We start from the raw sequence: 20,275 nt of genomic DNA, 5'->3' as shown, positions 1-20,275 counted from the left end.
CTTCACACAGGATACGTTATGTAAAGTTGGGTTTTATGCTTAAGCTTTTGGCCATCTATCCCAAGATCATACTATGTGGTTTGGTGCCTTTTTAATAATGTTTTTGTGAATTATGGTATAATGATAGCAAACTTAAATAAGTATTGTTCATGTCTATCTGTTTATTCAATAGTAATGCGATCACTGCACAAAAGTCCATTTCTAAAAGTTTATTTCAAGATCATTTTTAAAAAAAAAGCGCATTCAGATTTGCAATTCTTTTTCACTTAAACAGTTAAAATGTGCTTTCAGCATTCTATTACATTTCTACAAGACTACTCAAAACAGACATGAATTTTGTACGAAGTAAAAAAGTGAATAAAATTGCATGTATGCATGATAAAATGTTAAGAACATCTACACACAATAAAAACAGGTACAATTTCACAAAAACCGAGCCAAATGTACAAAAGAACCAGATAGAAGAGACAAAAATAAAGAGACACAAGATACATTATTTTGCTTCAATTTTTTAAAACAGTTAATCATACATATCATCGTCATAGTCATCTTCATCTGATTCTATAAAATATTTCACCTCTTTCTTGGCTCGGCCCAGCCTTGACTGAGATGCATCAGGATGTGCGCTTCGAACACTATCAGCTGGTTCAAAATCATTTTCACCATCTTCATCATCATATATTGATTTTTTAGATTTCTAGGGTTAAAATACATAGCAATACTTAAAATCAATTCAGAACTATTTTTAAGTTTTGTAAAGTTTTGACAGATAAGAAGAAAGGAAAGTTGCTGCATGCATGAATCTAGATTGGAATAATGTTTGTTTTACTATACCAATTACAGCAATTTTTAAAAAGGTGTACTTTTTTTATATGGACTGCTTCTGTAAGGTCAATTACATTTCCTTTCCCTCTAATGTAACATTATCTGCAGATTCTCCTGCTCTCATTTACAAGTCTGTTCTACCCATACTGCAGTCCTTTGACAGGAACAGCAAGTATTAAAATTTTGGAAGTTTACATGAGACAAGTACATAACAGAATAACAAGAAATTCCAAGTAGGATTGAAGAAAGTTTTAAGAAGGTTATGTATATATTAATCATGAACTTCGTAAAATCTAATGACTCATGCGCAGCTTAAACCACTAACATTAATATGATCTCTTTTACAGTATGCGTTCAAGGTAAAATAGGATTCTTCAGCATTTTGAACCTGGTTTGCATTAGTGATATTGCTGTCTTGAATAATGCAAAGTAATAATGGTTGGTTAAAATGTTCAAGTTTCTGAAATTTGCAGGCTGGCGAAGAGTTCCATTGCTACACGCAGAGAATGAACAGGACTCATGTTTTCTAATCATTCTGTTTAGCGAGGTTATTGCACACCTATGGATCAGGTGGGATTTGATCTAAGCCTTCTGGCTTAAAGGTAGGTGCACTACCATTGCAACCAAAGACCCTTATGAAAAACAGACTGATATAAACTTTGCTTCAATCCAGTGTGTACAAAAACAAGGCTTGGATTGGAAGGTACAAATTGTTGAGGAAACTGAAGGGGAATCCCATACATGGCACATCAGAAAACAAAAGCAAACCAGCATTGGCATGATATGAAATAGGACTATTTAGCCTATTAAGGTCCAATATTTCTTTTCAGTGCAAATAATGAGATGGTGGAAAATGGATATTGGCTTGGTGGTTTCCTATAATGTGATATGCATTCAATTTTTAGAAAAAATAAAAGATCAGGATTCAACTACTACTTTATCTGGATATCAAACAATATGATGAATTCAATGATAAATCAAATCTCATCAATACCCTGTGCCAAGGAGACCTAGCACACAGCTTTAAAATTAAGAAACTTAAGAAACAAGAAAACACAAGCATTTAAACTGCACTTTGCAAGTGCACAATTTTTATTCTACAACAGCAGGATATCCACACGACTTGAACACCTCACATGAATGATGCTAATCCAGATATATATGGATCATCAAATTTTAAAATAAAACAAGTTCCATATGATAAATGAAAACAACTTCAATACTGCTTAGAATTTCTAACCATCTTAAGTGAGGTTTTTAAACTTCAAATTGCCAAACGTTACACCTTTTGATTAAAAGGAAACTTGCAATCTCAACTTGAAGTGGACAGTAACACATCACAAATCTACCCAGAACAATGTAGTGAAACATAGCAACCGATGGTGAATGGTGTACTGACTACCCAGACTCTCAACTGCCCTCTGAAAAGGCCTAGCAAGTCACTCAGTTGTTTCAATCAATACAAAATCTCAACAAAGAAATGAAACTGGATGGACTACCTGGCATTGACCCCGGCACAGATTAGTCAAGTAACAGCCTCATATCGTCTGTGGGTACAATTCCATCAGTACGACTATATTCCAACGATCAACACCATCCTCATCCCTGGATATGGCCTCTCTCAATGGCAGGACAGAACCAGCAGAGATGGTGTCACACTGATATACAGAGGGGAGTGAGTTGCCCAAGGAGTCCTGAATGTTTACTCTGGATCCCATGAAATCTCATGGTATAAGGTTAAATATAGGCAAGAAAACTTCCTACTGATTACTATGTACTCTCCTCCCTCAAATGATTAATCAGTATTCCACCATGTTGAACAACACTTGGAGGAAGCACAAAGGGGGCACGAACACAAATGTAGTCTGGATGGGGGATTTTTAACATCCATCACCAAGAGTGGCTTAACAGCATTACTGATCAAGTTGGTCGGGTCCTAAAGGAGGTAGATGCTGACTAGGGCCATGACAGGTGATGAGGGAACCTTAGATTCATACAGCATGGAAACTGACCCTTCAGTACAACTTCTCTGCATAAAGAGGGGAAATATACTTGACCTCATCCTTAACAATCTGTTTGCTGCAGATCCATCTGTCCAAAACAGTACTGGTTGGAGTGCCCACCACACAGTTCTTGTGTAGATGAGCTCCCACTTTCATACTGAGAATACCCTCCATTGTATTATGTGGCACTATCATTGTACTAAATGGGACAGACTTTGAACAGATCCAGCAACTCAGTATTAGGCATTCATGAGGCATTGTAGGCCATCAGCAGGAGCAGAATTCTAGCAGTTTGTAACCTCATGACCTGGCGCATCCTCCACCAGGGGATCAACCTTTGTACAATGGAGACTGCAGGAGGCTATGCCAGGAGTGCACCAGACACTTAAAAATGAGAGCTACCAAACAGGACTACTTGCATGTTAACCAGTATAAGCATCAAATGATACATCTGATCTGTTGGTAGTGGGATCACTTAGCATTTTCTGAGCTCTGCAGTCATGTCACATCCAGTAATAAACATTGGTGGACAATTAAACAACTCACTGCAAGAGGCGGCTCCACAGATATCGCCATCCTCAATGCCAGAACAGCCTGACACATCAGTATAAAAGATATGGCTGAACCATTCACAGCAACCTTCAGCCAGAAACGCTGAGTGGGTGATACAACTCAACCTCCTGCAGTGCTCCATAGCATCCTAGATCCAAGACTTCATCCAATTTGATTCATTCCAGGTGATACCTGGACATCGTCGGAGACACTGGATACTGCTAAGACTATGAACCCTGACAACATTCTGGCAGTAGTACCGAAGATTTGTGCTCCAGAACTTGTTGCTTCCCTAACCAAGCTGGCCTGATAAAGTTCCAACATTGGCATCTACCTGGCGAAGTGGAAAATTACCCAGACATGTCCTGTAAACAAAAAGCAGAACTATTCTAATTCAGCTAATTACCGCTTCGATCTATTCTCAAATCATCAGTAAAATGATGGATGGTGTCATTAAAAATGCGATCAAGCAGCACCTACTCAGCAATACCCTGCTCACTAACATCCAATTTGAGTTTCAGAGGGGCCAATCACTTCCTGACCTCATTACAGACTGGTTTGAACATGAACAAAAGAGTTGAATTCCATAGGCAAAGTGAGAATTACAGCTCTTGACATTAAAGCCACATTTGACTAAGTGCAGCATCAAGGAGCCTTGGCAAAACTGGAATCAGTGGAATTGAGGGCAAACTCTCTGTTAGTTGGAATCATACGTGGCACACAGGAAGATGGCTGCAGTTGTCTGAAATCAGTCACTTCAGCTCCAGGACGTCTCTGCAGGAGTTTCTCAGGGTAGTATCCTTGGCCCAACCATCTCAGTTGCTTCATCAATGGCCTTCCTTCCATCATGAGATCAGAAGGAGGGACATTCAACAAGGTCTGCACAATGTTCAGGACCATTCCTAACTCCTCAGATACTGAAGGGGTCCATAGCTAAATGCAGCAAGATCTGGACAATATTCAGCACACAAATGCCAGACAATGACCATTTGCAATAACAGACAATCTAACAATTGTCCTTTGATATTCAATATCGTTACCATCACGGAATTCACAATTTTCAACAGAAACTCAACCGGACTCACCATATAAGTAGGTACAAAAGCAGGTCAGAGGCTAGGTATACTGCAGCAGGTAACTCACCTCCTGATTCCCCAAAGTTTGTCTACTGTCCAGAAGGTATAAGTCATAAGTGTGACGGAATACTCCCACTTTCCTAGATGGTTACAGCTCCAACAACACTCAAGCAGTTTGACAGCATCCAGGACAAAGCAACCAATGTGATTGGCACCACATCAAAAGCATTCACACTCTCCACCACTGATACTCAGTAGCAGTATCTACAAGACGCATTGTAGAAATTCACCAAAGATCCTGAGACACCATCTGCCAAACCCACAATAACTTCCATCTAGAAGGACAAGGGCAGCTGGTACATGGGAACACCATAACCCACATGTTCCGCTCCAAGCCACTCACCATCCTGATGTGGAAATATATTACTGCTCCATCAGCGTCATTGGATCAAAATCCTGAAAAGCCATCCCCAAGGGAATTGAGGGTCTACCTACAGAACATGGATGGCAGCAGTTCAAAAAGGCAGCTCTTCACCACTTTCTCAAGGGCAACTAGGAGCAGGCAATAAATGCTGGCCAGACAGCGAGGCTCATGTGCCACAAGTGAATTTAAGTGTGCAAACTGATGTAGATTCCCCACAATCAACATTCGCAGCTAATTCAAATAGCACTACAGAAGCATAGGAACTAACATAAGCTGCAACATTTAGCCACTGTATTTTCATCTAGTGTAACAAAACATTTACTAATTAGTCTTGTAAACTTAATGGAAGCACATGTCCACCCTAATTCATTTAGTGAGTTATAGTCAACCTGCAAATTATCAATGCAAGTTTGAGACAAAGAGATTAATGCTTAGAATATTGTGAAAGCTAGAATCACTTTAGTGACTAGCGAACACCTGTTCTTAATTTGGTAAGCAATGCCTTTTAGCAGGCAAATTCTAATATCCTGTTCACGAAGGAAAACAGATTAAGACGTTTGTGACAAACAGCCAAAACTGATGTCCAGAGTCATCTCAAAGAGGCATTATTAATTTTGTGCCAAGAGCATAAAACTGATAAAGTGACCATTAGAGGACTTTTAAAAATTATTCTGGGTCTCTAAGCATTTCTAATTTCTCTAAAAGGGAAAGATGATACCTTTTTGCTGTTTTAATGGACAACTTGGATCAATGTTCAAACATAATGAACAAAGTATGTTAGATTAATATTGTTATCAGTGGGAACATGTATAAATGGCATTTTTGGACTTCTCACAATATTTCACCCACTTGCCCAATGTCTCTTTAATCTTACTAAACTTCTTCCCCCAAGTTCCTCCACCTTCAAATATTCATAAATCTGTTACAGACTGAACCATAAATGACATCAAAAACCAGTACGAATATGTTCACCCCTTGTGCAGTGAGTTTACCTTAGCCAGTCAGTCACTGCAGGAAAGTATCACATGCTCCAAAAATAATGTAGAAAGAAATTCTCTCTCTCAATTTTAAACTGATGACTGTTGCTACTGATGCCTCAACCAGGTCACCTGCATCATTGGAACAAGATTAAAGACACCTAGTAAAGAGTGTTTCAGGGACTTTGCAATAATTATTGTTTAGAAGACAGCATTACAAACAGTTGTTTCGCAGTCAACAGTGATAATTTGTCAACATGGTGCTTGCTCTATCACAGCCATCTATGGCTGCACAAAATAAAGTAGATCAGGTACTTCAAATTAAGATGTATATTTTGGTAGCATACCAGCAGCAAACCAAAAAATGATAAGCAGATCCTTTCCTGCATTAATTAGAGTATGGAAGGGATTAGAGTACAGAAGGAAGACATTCAATTCATCATGACTGAATCAGCTCTCTGAGCTAGCTGTCCAATAGGGAACATTTTTGGATATTGGGCTTTGTTTAGGTTACAATGCAAGTAGATTTAGAGTTAAACCCTTGTGATAGCAATGTCATAGCTATTGTACACAGCCAAAGAAAACAATAATTAACTTCATCTAAATTAATCGCTTGGTAAAATTTTGAATGAATAAATGGCAGCCATCCTGATTTGTGAAAGGGGGTTTTGTCTGACAAACCTTACTGAAATCTTTGAAGTAACAAAAGATTTATGACAGTAGTGCTGAGGGCTTTAATAAAGCTTAAGATATGCTGCCCCATAATAGGCATGATTGCAAAGCAGATCCAAAACTGATTTTCAAGTAGAGCATAGCAGCAAATACTTTTTTCCAATTTAGTCAAATATAGTGCAGAAATTAACGATATTTTTAATAAAGGTGTTCAAAGTTGTGAAGTATTTAGAGAAAATGAGGAGATACTGTTTCAAATAGTAGGTGTATTCAAAGCAAGAGAACAGTGATTGAAAGCAGCTGGCTAAAGAACCAGAGTGAAGTTGAAATTTTTAAAATCTGTTTTACATTGATCTGGAGTGCACAATATATAAAGTTGGTGGAAGCAGATTCCACAGTAACTTCTACAGGAAATGTATGAACTCTCAAAAAGTGATTTGCAAAGTTATGGGGAAAGAACAGAGAGGGTCTCAATTGTTCGCACAAGGAGTAGCCACTTGTTTGACAGATCAAATGGCCTACGACTGCACAAACCAAGGCACAGTAAAGATATATATTTTTCATTATTAAGCTGATTGTTCATCTACACTGATCCTATGAAGAATGCAAGAGTAGAAGGTAGAGTTAAGAACACAACCAGAAAAAAAAACTTTCAAAACAGAATAGCTGACACACTAGAACGGAGAATTAAATCACTGACAGGCTCCAGGAGCCAGATGATAGAATTCTTGGTAGGAAACCTATCAGTGGATAGACTTAGTTTGATGTGGAACCAGTCACATTTGCTGCCATCACTCCCAATAAAAGGCAGCAAAAATGATGTCTGCCACTGTAGTACCCACTGTTCTGTTAAAAAAAAGAGAGCAACCGGCTAAATCAGAGGCCGCCATTTAGTGGTGGGGAGTAACATCTAGATAATCTTTCTAATCCATCTGCATCTGTAAATAATCTAATCAATATTGAAGTTTGCCAAAAACAACAAAATGCACCTAAGTCACTTAAACAAGTATTCTTAACCTCTAACAAAGATCAGCTTTCATCAAGAAACTTCAAGAATGAAGCAATGGCTGGAGAAATTATTTGGAAAAACTTGTCACTATCACACTTTGCAAACACTTACCAGATCTCAACCAGGGAGGACCCACAATGAAAAACAAAGTATTCAAGGCTCCATAGATCTGACAATTATCTCTGTGGTGGTATTCTGAACTGTTATTATCACCAATATGCAAGGCACACTCAATATCAATATGGAAACATAATAGACAAATAAATGATTTAGGTGGTGTAGGTCACTTGACTCTGAGCCTACTCTGCCATCCATATCATGAAGCTAATGAGCAAAATCCATTGAGCCTCAATTTGCTGAGTGAAATACTTTGGTCTTCTGAACATGAATTAGGAGCTGGAGTTGGATCTCAAGTCTGTTCTGCTATTTAGTAAGATATGGCTGATGCGATTATTTGATAATCCTGCCTACACCGATTACCTTTCATTCCTTGTATTTCAAGGATCAACCCACCTGCGTCTTAAAAATATTCAGTGGAAGTTTTCCAAGGACTGATAACACATGGAAAAAAAACTCACCTCTGTCATGTTTTATCTTAAATTCCCTGTGTTGTTTTTAAAAAAGGAGTGATCCCTAGCTCTGCTAGAAGGAGAAACATTCAGCATTTTAAAAATGCGCCTTTTTATTGTTCTTTTGATTTTGGTCTGAAATCGAGAAAGGACTGTTTTAAAAAAAAACCTAAAGATTGTAAAGATTAAAAAAGCGAGCTATGAGTATTTTTTTACATAGTTGCTTGTTCAAGAGGCAGGGCAAGGATATAACAAATGAGCTAGAGCCAGGGGTGAGTAAAAAGGAACATTCAGCTCACAACAAATAGCAGATTACTCTGTGAATGATAAGTTGTGGATGACAAAAGGCCTTCTGCCAGTCAACAACTGAGAGATGTAAAATGTCAGATACAGGGAAAGAGATGGCAGACCAATTAACATACGTTTTGGTACTGTCTTCACAAAGGAGGGCACAAATAATGTCCCAAAAATGTTGGCCAATTCAGGGACTAATGAGGAGGAGGAACTGAAGGAAATCAGTATTATTGGGAGATGGTGTTACGGAAAGAGTTGGGATTAAAGAATATATGTCCAGGGTCCAATAATCTCCATGTGAAAGTACTTAAGCTTCTGATCCAAGAAACAGTGAATGCTTTGGTGGGCATCTTACAGTTGTACTTAACAATGGTGCTCATTCATGCACATCTTTATAACGTTCAAAATAAGAGAGTTCCAGGATGATGTTTGTAAGTGAATGATATTTATGTCAATTAACAATGTCAGCTTTCACCAGATCCTGGAGTTCCTTGTAACAGCATAATATTAAAAATGAATGGCTTCGTTTTAATAATATTGCATGCAACACCGTCCCAAAATGATCTTGGATTTAAAGAATAGCTAAGGAGTAAATCTTTTACATTCTTTAGACATAATTTGTAGTACACGTAGACAACCCGTTGTCCGAAATCCAAAAAGCTCCAAGGTCCGAAGGTTTTTTTTGTCAAGTTTTTTCTTATTAACAAGGTTGTTTGCGGAACAAACAGTCAACCCCAGTCAACACCCCCTCACTGCGTGTCACTCAAATGCGACGTGGGGCGCGTGGCCCAGCATGGCAGACCTCGATTCTGTTTCCAGGCACGTTTTATTCAGTGAGTGTGCTCCTCCAGTAAAATTTTTTAAAAATTTCACCAAACTGTCACTTGTTCTGAAATTCGAAAAATTCTGAATTCCAAAAACTAGCTGGTCCTGAGCATTTCGGATAAAGAATTGCGCACGTGTAGTACCGCTTAGGTTGCAAGAGGCATTGCTCTCTGCAGAGAAGTTAATTTGCAGAAAAGCAAGTTGAAATGTATGACCAAAAATTGATACAAATTTCATAAGAGACTGAGAAAACTTTAAAACAAACAGATGCATTGGCATCAATTAAAATACGGAGAATGAAAGGCATTCACATTTATTGTTGTGTATATCACACGTTAGAACTTGAGCATCAGTGACAAGGCTACCCATTCTCTAGTTCCCCTTGAGAAAATTGGAAAGAATTTTTGCCACAAGAACCAATTTGTATCATCGATAGTCACAGGTGAGGTGTCGGAAGACTGGAGGTTAGCTAACGTGGTGCCACTGTTTAAGAAGGGTGGTAAGGACAAGCCAGGGAACTGTAGACCAGTGAGCCTAACCTCGGTGGTGGGCAAGTTGTTGGAGGGAATCCTGAGGGACAGGATATACATGTATTTGGAAAGGCAAGGACTGACTAGGGATAGTCAACATGGCTTTATGCGTGGGAAATCATGTCTCACAAACTTGATTGGGTTTTCTGAAGTAGTAACAAAGAGGATTGATGAGGGCAGAGCGGTAGATATGATCTATATTTAAGTAAAAAATGAGGTCTGCAGATGCTGGAGATCACAGCTGCAAATGTGTTGCTGGTCAAAGCACAGCATGATCTATATTTACTTCAGCTGCAAATGTGTTGCTGGTTAAAGCACAGCAGGTTAGGCAGCATCTCAGGAATAGAGAATTCGACGTTTCGAGCATAAGCCCTTCATATTTACTTCAGTAAGGCGCTCGACAAGGTTCGCCATGAGAGACTTGTTAGCAAGGTCAGATCTCATGGATTACAAGGAGAACTCACCATTTGGATACAGAACTGGCTCAAAGGTAGAAGACAGAGGGTGGTGATGGAGGGTTGTTTTTCAGACTGGAGGCCTGAGACCAGTGGAGTGCCACAAGGATTGGTGGTGGGTCTATTACTTTTCCTCATTTATATAAATGATTTGGATGTGAGCAAAAGAGGTATAGTTAGTAAGTTTGCAGATGACACCAAAATTGGAGGTGTAGTGGAAGCAAAGAAGGTTATCTCTGATTACAACAGGATCTTGATCAGATGAGCCAATGGGCTGAGAAGTGGCAGATGGAGTTTAATTGAGATAAATGTGAGATGCGCATTTTGGGAAAGCAAATCTTAGCAGGACTTCTACACTTAATGGTAAGGTCCTAGGAAGTGTTGCTGAACAAAGAGACCTAGGCGTGCAGGTTCATAGGTCCTTGAAAGTGGAGTCGCAGGAAGATAGGACAGTGATGATGATGTATGGTATGCTCTCAAATATTGAGAACAGGGGTTTGGAGGTTATGCTGTGGCTGTACAGGACATTGGTTAGGCCACAGTTGGATTATTGCGTGCAATTCTGGTCTCCTTCTATTGGAAAGATGTTGTGAAACTTCAAAGGGTTCAGAAAAGATTTACAAGGATGTTGCCATGGTTGGAGGATTTAAGCTACAGGGAGAGGCTGAACAGGCTAGGGCTGTTTTCCCTGGAGCTTTGGAGGCTAAGGGGTGACCTCATAGAGGTTTACAAAGTCATGAGGGGCACGGATAGGATAAATAGACAAAGTCTTTTCCCTGGGTGGGGGAGTCCAGAACTAGACGGCATAGGTTTAGAGTGAGTGGGGAAAGATATAAAAGAGACCTAAGGGGCAACATTTTCACTCAGAGGGTGGTACACGTATGGAATGAGTTGTCAGAGGAAGTGGTGGAGGCTAGTACAATTGCAACATTTAAAAGTCATCTGAATGGGTATATGAATAGGAAGGGTTTGGAGGGATATGGGCCAGGTAGGACGAGGTTGGGTTGGAATATCTGGTCAGCATGGACAAGTTGGACCGAAGGGTTTGTTTCCGTGCTGTACATCTCTGTAACCCTTTCGGGTGGGTGAAAAAACACTTTTAGGCAAGATGTTGATTTGGAAACAATTAAGGAATGTTGATGTTCCCATGTACCTCCTACCCATACTCTGTGCAGGAGATCACAGCTTTTGAACATGATGCCAAACCAGCTTTTATAATTCAATGCAGCACATCCTGAAATTAAGAAGAAATCTGGCATGTTGAGTGGATGCTCAACTTAAGAATATGCGCACTGATTAAGCAAACTGCTTTTCCAGAGCAGAATAAAACATAATTATTGCTGAAACTGAGTATCCTATTTACTGACTCATTCACTTCTGAAAATCCAGCTATATAATTTGTGTGACTAATGTGGTTTAATTTCTCACTGACTTCCATAACATTGGCAGTAATTTGGCAATGACAAGCCACTAAATGTCAAACGGAGATGGTGACGATCTCTCTTCTAGGGAGATGCTTATTACACAACACTTGTAAATTTTATTTCAGCCATTTTTATAACAAATGTACTTTTTTTTATTCCATATTTTTATGGACAGACATGTTCTAGGTCATTTTGGTGATGAGGTTCACATCACAGTTTGAAAATTTACTACAATTTCTTTGTTTGTTTATAGACTTTTTGGCTGATTTAGGTATCAGTTAGCCCAGAGGAGGAGTGAGAAAAAACTATTTTTGTAGTAGAACTCATTCTGCTATAACGTGCATTTCGTCGAACTGGGGACACCAGTTCTCAAGTGCTAACTTTTAAAGCGTGTATTGGTTATAAAGCAATTCTGACCCCATTAGTTTAAATGGTGCTGCTATATGCAATTCTCTTATAACACAGGATTGCAGGAGAACAGAGCTACTATGTTATAGCAGAAACTAACGTATAGCAATTAATACAAACCTTGCTTGCTGATGATTTATTAGGTTTCTTCACAGGAGAATATTCATCATCTTCAGAGCCAGATTGTTTTCTCTTCTTTCCTCGACTTTTACCTGTTGTTATTCAAGTCCTCAGTATTATTTTTCAGAAGGAGGCATTTTAAAGTAAACTGAAGAATATTGAACTGTTTTTGTTGATATAAACATCATACACACCTTTTGGTGGTCCTGATTTTTTTAACACGCCAGAACCCAAGTCTGATTCTGAATCAGAGTCTACAAATTCAGATTTTTTCGGTTTAGCTGCCTGCTTCCGCTTTGCTGGTGTTGCCTTTTTTGTTATTCCACAACCAAAGTCAGAGTCAGAATCGATATGCTCTGACTTTTTTGGTTTAGGTGGTCGTTTGGGTTTGGATGGACCATCAGTGGTGGGTGTTTTCTTTGTCGCTAGAGGTGAAAGAGAAGATTGAATTATAAATATTTATATGAGAAAGCAAAATTAGAATAAATATTAAGGTGGGGTAAAAAAGGTAAATGATGGCCAATAGGGCAACATTGTTAATCCAAGACTCAAAAGTAAAATGAAGATAGTGCGACTAACGGCTATCTAAATACAGTTGAGGCATTAAACTGGGGCTCTAATTCCGTCAGGAGCCAGATTGCTAAATATTCCAAAGCAAGAATGGAGAAAGAGAAATATGAACAAATTAGAAAAACGTTAGGACACAGTGGGTCTACAATCATGGATGACTGCGGTGATCATAAATAAATTGTGCGACTGTCATATGGCACGGAAAGAGAGAGATTTCTACAATGTATCCAGGATTGCTTTCTGAATCTTTGCATTTTTAATCCAACAAAAGACAGGGCTGCTGCACTGTGTGTTGTAGAATGTGGCTGAAGCATTTAGGTGCATCAAGCAGGTTTGATTTTAAAGTGTGGCTAAAACAGTTGGATTCAAAAATAAGGCACTTCAAAAAATATTAGATAGAAAAACAGTTTTCTGGATGAGCTGAGAATTAAAAACATAAATCAAGACTTAAAGAACATAAGAAGTGAATGTAGAAAATAGAAAAGCAAAAAGGAAGCCGATACAAATATCATGTAAAAAAGGAAAAATTAAAAATGAATTTTGTAAACATACAAAGTAGAAGAATAATACAGGAAAGGTGAGGGTAATTAGAGCCACAAAAGGAAATCTTCAATGCCTAAACTATTCTCGAGACAAATAAATTCCAAATTCTCTAGCCTCTCTATATAACTGAAGTTGCTCATCCCTGTGGACACTCTACAATACACTAACACCCCTTCTAAATTGTGGCTAAATAAGAAATTTACAAGAGTTAGCACAGCTTTTATGCCTTTCATTCTAATTTTTAAACAAACACAAATCACTTATGCTTTTTAGCAGTCTTATCAACAGGTCTTGCACCTTCAAAAGGCATCTTGTACGTGCAGCTGACAGAGTAGATGGAGGACAGCTAAAATCACAAAAGGTTAACTACTAGTTAGTCTTAAAAAGTAGCAACCAAGCATTCTGCTTTACGTCGAGAGGAACAGAACTAAAATTGCTATACAAATACCAGGCAAGACCACCTCCAATAAAAGAGAATTGAACCATCACCCAACATTCAATAACATTACAAAATTTTCCACAATCAACACTCTGAAGGCAATCATAGACCAGAAACAGAATTAGACTGGCCATATCAATACAATAACTATAAGAGCAAATCAGAGGCTAGAAATACTGAAGCAAGTAACTCACCTTCTGATCAAACCCTGTCCACCCTCCACAAGTTACAAGTCAGGAATATGATGGAATATTCCCCAATTGCCTGGATGAGTGTAGCTCCAGCAACACTCAAGATGCTTGGCACCACCCAAGACAAAATAATCTGCTTGATTGGCACCACATGCACACCGTCTGCCACTGACAGTCAGCAGTAGCAGCAGGACATACCATTTACACAGTGAACTCATGAATTCACCAAAAATCGATTTTACAGCACATTCCAAACTCTCAACCACAACCACCTGGGTCAAGTGCAGCAAATCCATGGAAACATCATCAGCATGCAAGTTCCTGTCAACCCACTCATCACCTTGGCTGGGAAATATATAGCCACTCTCAGTGTTGCTAAGTTAAAATGCCTACCTCCTGTGAAAGCATAACAAAATATTAATTCCACACTCTAGGTTCTTTAGAAAGGTGTAACAGCATCTTAATCTGTGACCTGACAAGCAGTCTATAAATTTTATGCATTTCAATGAAATCACTTCTTATTTTTCTAGGTTTTAAATTTTGATGATGGCCATTATGTTAGTCCACCTTTTTAGCTGATGGACTCTATTACTATAGGTTAAGGCTTTTACTGCAAGTGTTTTGATTTTTCTGAGACTCGGTCAGAACAAAATTGTTTCCTAAGGTGACAAAAAGAACATAGCTCTAGCAAGGTCTTTACCATTTTTGGCCCAATCCCTTCACCCTTATTTCGAATATTGGGGCCCCAGCACCATATGGTCCAACCTTTAGTTTTATAATAAATGAAAGGATTTTTAAAAAACTTTTTACCCTTCTTAGAAGGTGGAAGTGTCTGTATTTTGGCAGGAGACTTGTGTGAGCTCTTAATACTGCTGAGAGATGAATACACTGGCGATGAATCTTCATCACTGTCTGATTTTAAGAGATCTGAAGGGAAAATAAAACATTACCTCGAATTAGTAAGGATAAAGTTTACATGTTCATTAATGAGAACTTGTCATCAAAAGTTGCTTCTAACATTGAAATATCATGAGGGGACTTTACAAAGGCAGAGGAAGATGGGCACTGATTCAGAAACACTTCATAAGAGAAATTATCCAAATAGATGGAAGTCAAGCCAAAGGAGGAAATATTAACTATCTGAAAAGGGGCATGAAACCAACTGACTTAAAAGGTGAACAGGCTACCAACTACGCTACAACTGAAAGAATTAGATTTAGAGGGGTGGGAAAGCTATGCTAAATGAGGAAATGAAGGTACAGAAGAGGAACTGGGAGATGGAATTCCAGAAGCTGAAGCATGGCAATTTGCAGTATGAGCAAAGATTAGTTGAATAAAAAGACGCATAAGAATCCAGCAGGAGAGGAATGAAGAGTCTGAGGTGGAATGTAAAGCTGTGGAACTTAAGAGATAAGCACTAAACCAAAAGTGGGCAGCACGGTGGCTAGCACTATTACTTCACAGCGCCAGAGACCCAGGTTCCACCCCTGCCTCAGGCGACTGACTGTGGAGTTTGCACATTCTCCCTGTGCGTGAGTTTCCTCCGGGTGCTCCGGTTTCCTCCCACAGTTCAAAAATGTGCAGATCAGGTGAATTGGCCATGCTAAATTTCCCATAGTGTTTGATGCATGTAAATGTAGGGGAATGGATCTGGGTGGGTTGCGCTTCGGCGGGTTGGTGTGGACTTGTTGGGCCGAAGGGCCTGTTTCCACACTAAGTAATCTCATCTAAAACTCAGGATGCTGGGAGATCTGAAACAAAACCAGGAATTGCTGGCCAAACTCAGCATGTCTGGCAGCATCTTTGGGAAGAAAGCAGAGTTAAAGTTTTGACTTCGGTGACTCTTCATAGCGATAGAAATTAGCTTTCTGCATTCATCTTCTCAGTGCAATACTTTGAAATCCATCTAGTGGCAGAGGTTGGCAATGCAAGCAGCAGCTGGACTTCCAGAACTACTGGTACTGACTGTTGTCTACCACTAGGTGGAGTCCAAAACCTTTCGAGTGAATCCAAGAATGGAACCAGTAGCAAAGAGAAGAATAGACCTGGAGCTGAAGGTAAGGACAGAGGCTGAGGTACAGCATTCTGGGAAACAAGCTGGGAAGGTGATGGGATCCCAGTCAAGCAGGAGAGGGGCAGAGAGAAAGAAGGACTGTGGAGATGGCAGAAGCATATTTGATTGCTTGAGTAAGCCATTTGAGCAGGCGGACCATGGAGTCTGACAAAGGATAACAAAATGTTTAACAGTCAAAAACAGAAACTATTGAAGAAATTTATGAAGAAAAAAATTGACAAAAGTCTCTACTCGAAACATTAACTGATTTTTGTCTCTGCTGATGCTGCCAAATCTATTGAATTTTTCCAGCAGTTTTTTTTGCTTCACATCTCCAGCATCCATAGTTCTTTCTTTTATTTTAAGTTATACTGACACTTAGGGGTTGGGGTTCCTCACTTAAAATCAAATTGCTTAATCTTACTTTCATGTTTCAACAGTGATTCCTGTGGGAAACCAGGCTTCACTTAAAGTGATGAATTGCAAGTAAAGATATGCATGAAATGTTTTCTGAGGTAGCTTAAAATTAACCCATTATAAAGTAGCAAAGGTTGTGCTAACTGAGACACTGGAAAATCCTTGCCACCCAGTTGCTGAACACTCAAAAGAAAACAGTTAATTATTCTCAATAGCCTAGGCATGCTGAATCCAATTATCATGCTCTAAAAGTTCCATCTAGCTGAGATCAACTAATCCTGAAATTTCAAGATTTGGGACAGAAATTCAATTGTTATCTATTTGCTATTGAGTATCAAATTAGGTTACCTATTTATATGATTAATTGTGGAAAACAATGCAATTTCTTAATTCTTTTTCGCCAATGAAAAGCAAAACACAAATAGGATAAAATGGCCATAATATTGGATTCCTCAAAACGTCTACTCAATAATCAGTTTGCCAGACTAGTCCAACGTTAGACGTAATCTGTGCTCCTTCTACCAAACGTTTAGCAAACTAAAATATTAGTGTATGAACTAAATATGTTTCACCAGTAATGTTGAGGTCTGATCAGATATTAGATCAGCCCAAAGATTGCACAACCCCAGAAAACAGCACATAAATGCTAATCATATGCTAGACTATAATATGCATTACCTAGTTCCAACATAATGCAGCAGTGTTAATTGTTTGAACACCCCCCCACCAAAAACAAAAGCTTCACAGTTTTATCACTGACAATCATTAGACCTACCTGCTTCTTCTATTCTCTCATGATACGATGGTGAGAATATGCTTTCTGGTTCATGGTTTTTTGTAGGCTGTGGACTAACCTTTCCGGCACTAGGAAGTGAAAACAAAACACAAATTTGTAGGAAACCAAAATATGTTTTGAACAATGAAAGTTCAAATACTCCGTATACATAACACCAACTAGCCATGAAATGACATGACCGAATATCCTTAGTAGCCACACACTCAGGTGACAAGCAACATGAGTTCGACTGGGACACTATGATAGGACAAGCCAAACAGAGAACAGCCAGGGAATTCCTAAGAGGCATGGCACTCGTCCACAGCTTCAATCAATAAGCACATCGACCTGGACCCAATATACCGACCACTGCAACGGACAGCTGGAACTGACAACTGGAAGCGGCAGATACAAATCACTATAAATGCTGGAAGAAACATCAAAGAAGCGCTTCACAGGACGCTCCCAAGCACTGAGGATGTCACCTAGACAGGGGACGAAACGTCTGCAACACAAATTCCCAGCTTGGCGAACACAACCACACCAAGTCTTAATGTATAATATATTTAATACAAATGTAGTCGCAATTATGGAATCAATTTCTTGGATGAGATAAGAATTTGAACCATGGAAATAAAAAGCTCAGCTCAAAAAAAAGAGACAAAGTAAGTTATTTTTGCTTCTTTACAGAAATCATAGATGACACTGGATTATTAAATATTAATTTACTTAGCATCATTTACTACAGAAATTATTCTTTAGAAGCCATCCAATCAGCAGTCAACAAATTCTTTAGACTAACTAAACAAAATGCATCCTTTCACTGATAGAGGTCGCAAGGATGTAGACCATCATACATACAAGTAACCAAGTAGAAAATACTCCAAGTAAAAATTAATCTATCACTGTACTTTGTAAGAAGTCATGTTTTGCACCTTAAAGTCTGGTACTTAGATGGTTAAAGGCTTTGTTATGCAAGAAATGGAAGCACATCCAGATACACTAAAAAGCAGATTCTGTATTGCAGGGAGCTATGTGAGGGACTTGACCGCCACAGAAGCTGCGAGCACCAGAGTACATGTGCATTACATCTATGATATAGCATCAGGGTAAGTAGAGACCCTCTTTGTTTACAAAGCTTTATGCTGGTCTGATAAGCATATGTGTATAATCCATTGCATCCTGCATCAGTGGAAATCCTGTAATGGCCTCAAACCTAATAAAACTCAGCCAGGTGATCAGGATTAGTGCAGTTTCACATGAAATCTCCAGCATTTTTGAAAAGGGCATTTGTCATCTCCTTAATATAGTACAACTAGGACATTCTGCACATATCTCTGGAGGTTTCTTAGATGAAAGGAGGCATTACAGTGATTTTCAGTGCCACTGACATTGCAGGCTCACCCAATTTTGTCATTCACAGGCTAACTTGCAGCTTTGTGCTAAGGTGAGGGATGGATTCCTGGGAGAGCACCAGTCTTTCTTGACACACTGATATCTGCACATAATCTGTTCAACTTCTGAACACTCTGGAAATAACCAGTTAGCCTTTTTCGTTCTGCCAAGTTTATTACATTCTTCTGAGGCCTTTTCCTCTTACTGCTCCTGTACAGCCAGCAGTAACAACTTCAAAGGCTGCTGCATCCTTCCTCTGTACTTTTCTTTGGGCGAGACATACAGGTCAAATTGGCCCATCTTGGATGAGACCCCCCCCCCCCCCCCCAACACTCCTCTGGGTATTACCATCTGGACTTTCTTCCTGTTTGTCCTACGTAGTGTTTGTGGCAGTCCTTGCATGGAATTTTGTAGATGACATTGGTTTTGTCCATGGGACAAACGTAGGACAAACAGGAAGAAAGTTAGCCACCAGGATACACGAACACCAGCTAGCCACAAAAAGACACAACCCTCTCTCCCTCGTAGCCCTACACATGGAGGGAAAAAAACTATTTCGACTGGGACAACACATCTATCCTGGGACAGGCTAAGCAAAGACATGCCAGAGAATTCCTAGAGGCCTGGCACTCCAACCACAGCGCCATAAACAAACACATAGATCTAGATACCATCTATCAACCCCTCAGAAAACAAACAGGAAATGACATCACCACAAGGCCCAGGAACCCCATCCAGGACAAACATATAAATAGAAAGCCACTTCTTAAGCCCATTGGCCCATCTGATCAAGATTCTTTTGTAATCTGAGGTATCCTTTTTCGCTGTCCACTATATCTGCAATTGGAGAGTCATCCTCATTTGTCAAGGGTTGCATATTTTACTTTGTCTAATTAATAAAAGTATCTAAACTTTCTTACATTTAATAAACTATCCAAAACGTCCTCATGAATGGTTGACTACCTATATTAAATCACTTCATTCTGAATAAACTAGCAACAACTGTAGATGTTATTCGCGTTTATAAACAAGAGATTAAGAAAAATTAACATATATTCTGTGGCACGTAAGAGAAATTATACCAGGGCATAAGAAATAGCTGAGAAATGGAACAAATATATTCTAACTTGCTTCACATTAGAAGGCACAAAATATCGTGAAAGTTCTAAAGAAACAAGGTTCTAATAAGATTATAAAGAAAATGGTATTGGACAAATAAAGGATTAATAGCTAATAAATGCCATCATGATACGGTTTTAAAAGAAGTGGCTAAATTTATTCTGTCCTTCCAGAATTCCAAAGTTTCAAACGCTCAAGCCCATAATTGCAAATTGGAAAACATCACCATGCTGTTCAAAGAAGAACATAGCTACAGACCTGACACAGGAAGATGCTGGAATCTATTATAAATGAGATGGTGACAGAGCAGTTGAGGTAAATATAGGTAGTGGTTTGCTTGGGGGTAGAGGCATTGGGGAAAGAAACGGAAATCACAATAACAGGGGCAGAGTAAGCAGCTTTCTTTCTAAAAGGGAATCATAATTTCATGATTCAAATCAGAGCTTTTTTTTGCAGGGTGCAACTAGTCAGGTAGGAAAATGGCCAAAGGATGTAGTATTAAAAAGTTATTTGGTAAATCTTTACATAAAACAGAATGTCCTCAGGAAGCTGTGGCTTTTCATACTGACTGCATTTTAGATTACATTTTTTTTTACATTAACAGTAATAA

At 39.0% G+C, this 20,275-nt stretch overlaps 1 protein-coding gene across 1 annotated transcript in view; it reads right to left on the bottom strand.

Annotated features, from left to right (window-relative positions):
* Positions 1-232: 232 nt before the first annotated feature.
* Positions 233-20,275, bottom strand: part of LOC132815654 (DNA topoisomerase 2-beta-like) — a 179,750-nt gene continuing 159,707 nt past the window's right edge. The window contains exons 32-36 of the mRNA XM_060824642.1: positions 17,152-17,240; positions 14,717-14,833; positions 12,358-12,588; positions 12,164-12,255; positions 233-697 (exon numbers count right to left, since the gene is read on the bottom strand). Of these exons, the coding sequence (XP_060680625.1) occupies positions 521-697; positions 12,164-12,255; positions 12,358-12,588; positions 14,717-14,833; positions 17,152-17,240 (706 nt within the window). The 3' untranslated portion in view covers positions 233-520. The remainder of the gene's footprint in view (positions 698-12,163; positions 12,256-12,357; positions 12,589-14,716; positions 14,834-17,151; positions 17,241-20,275) is intronic.

This window comes from Hemiscyllium ocellatum, chromosome 5, assembly GCF_020745735.1.
Source record: "Hemiscyllium ocellatum isolate sHemOce1 chromosome 5, sHemOce1.pat.X.cur, whole genome shotgun sequence".
NCBI classification, from domain to species: Eukaryota; Metazoa; Chordata; class Chondrichthyes; order Orectolobiformes; family Hemiscylliidae; genus Hemiscyllium; species Hemiscyllium ocellatum.
This window is presented reverse-complemented; position numbering and strand designations above follow the sequence as displayed.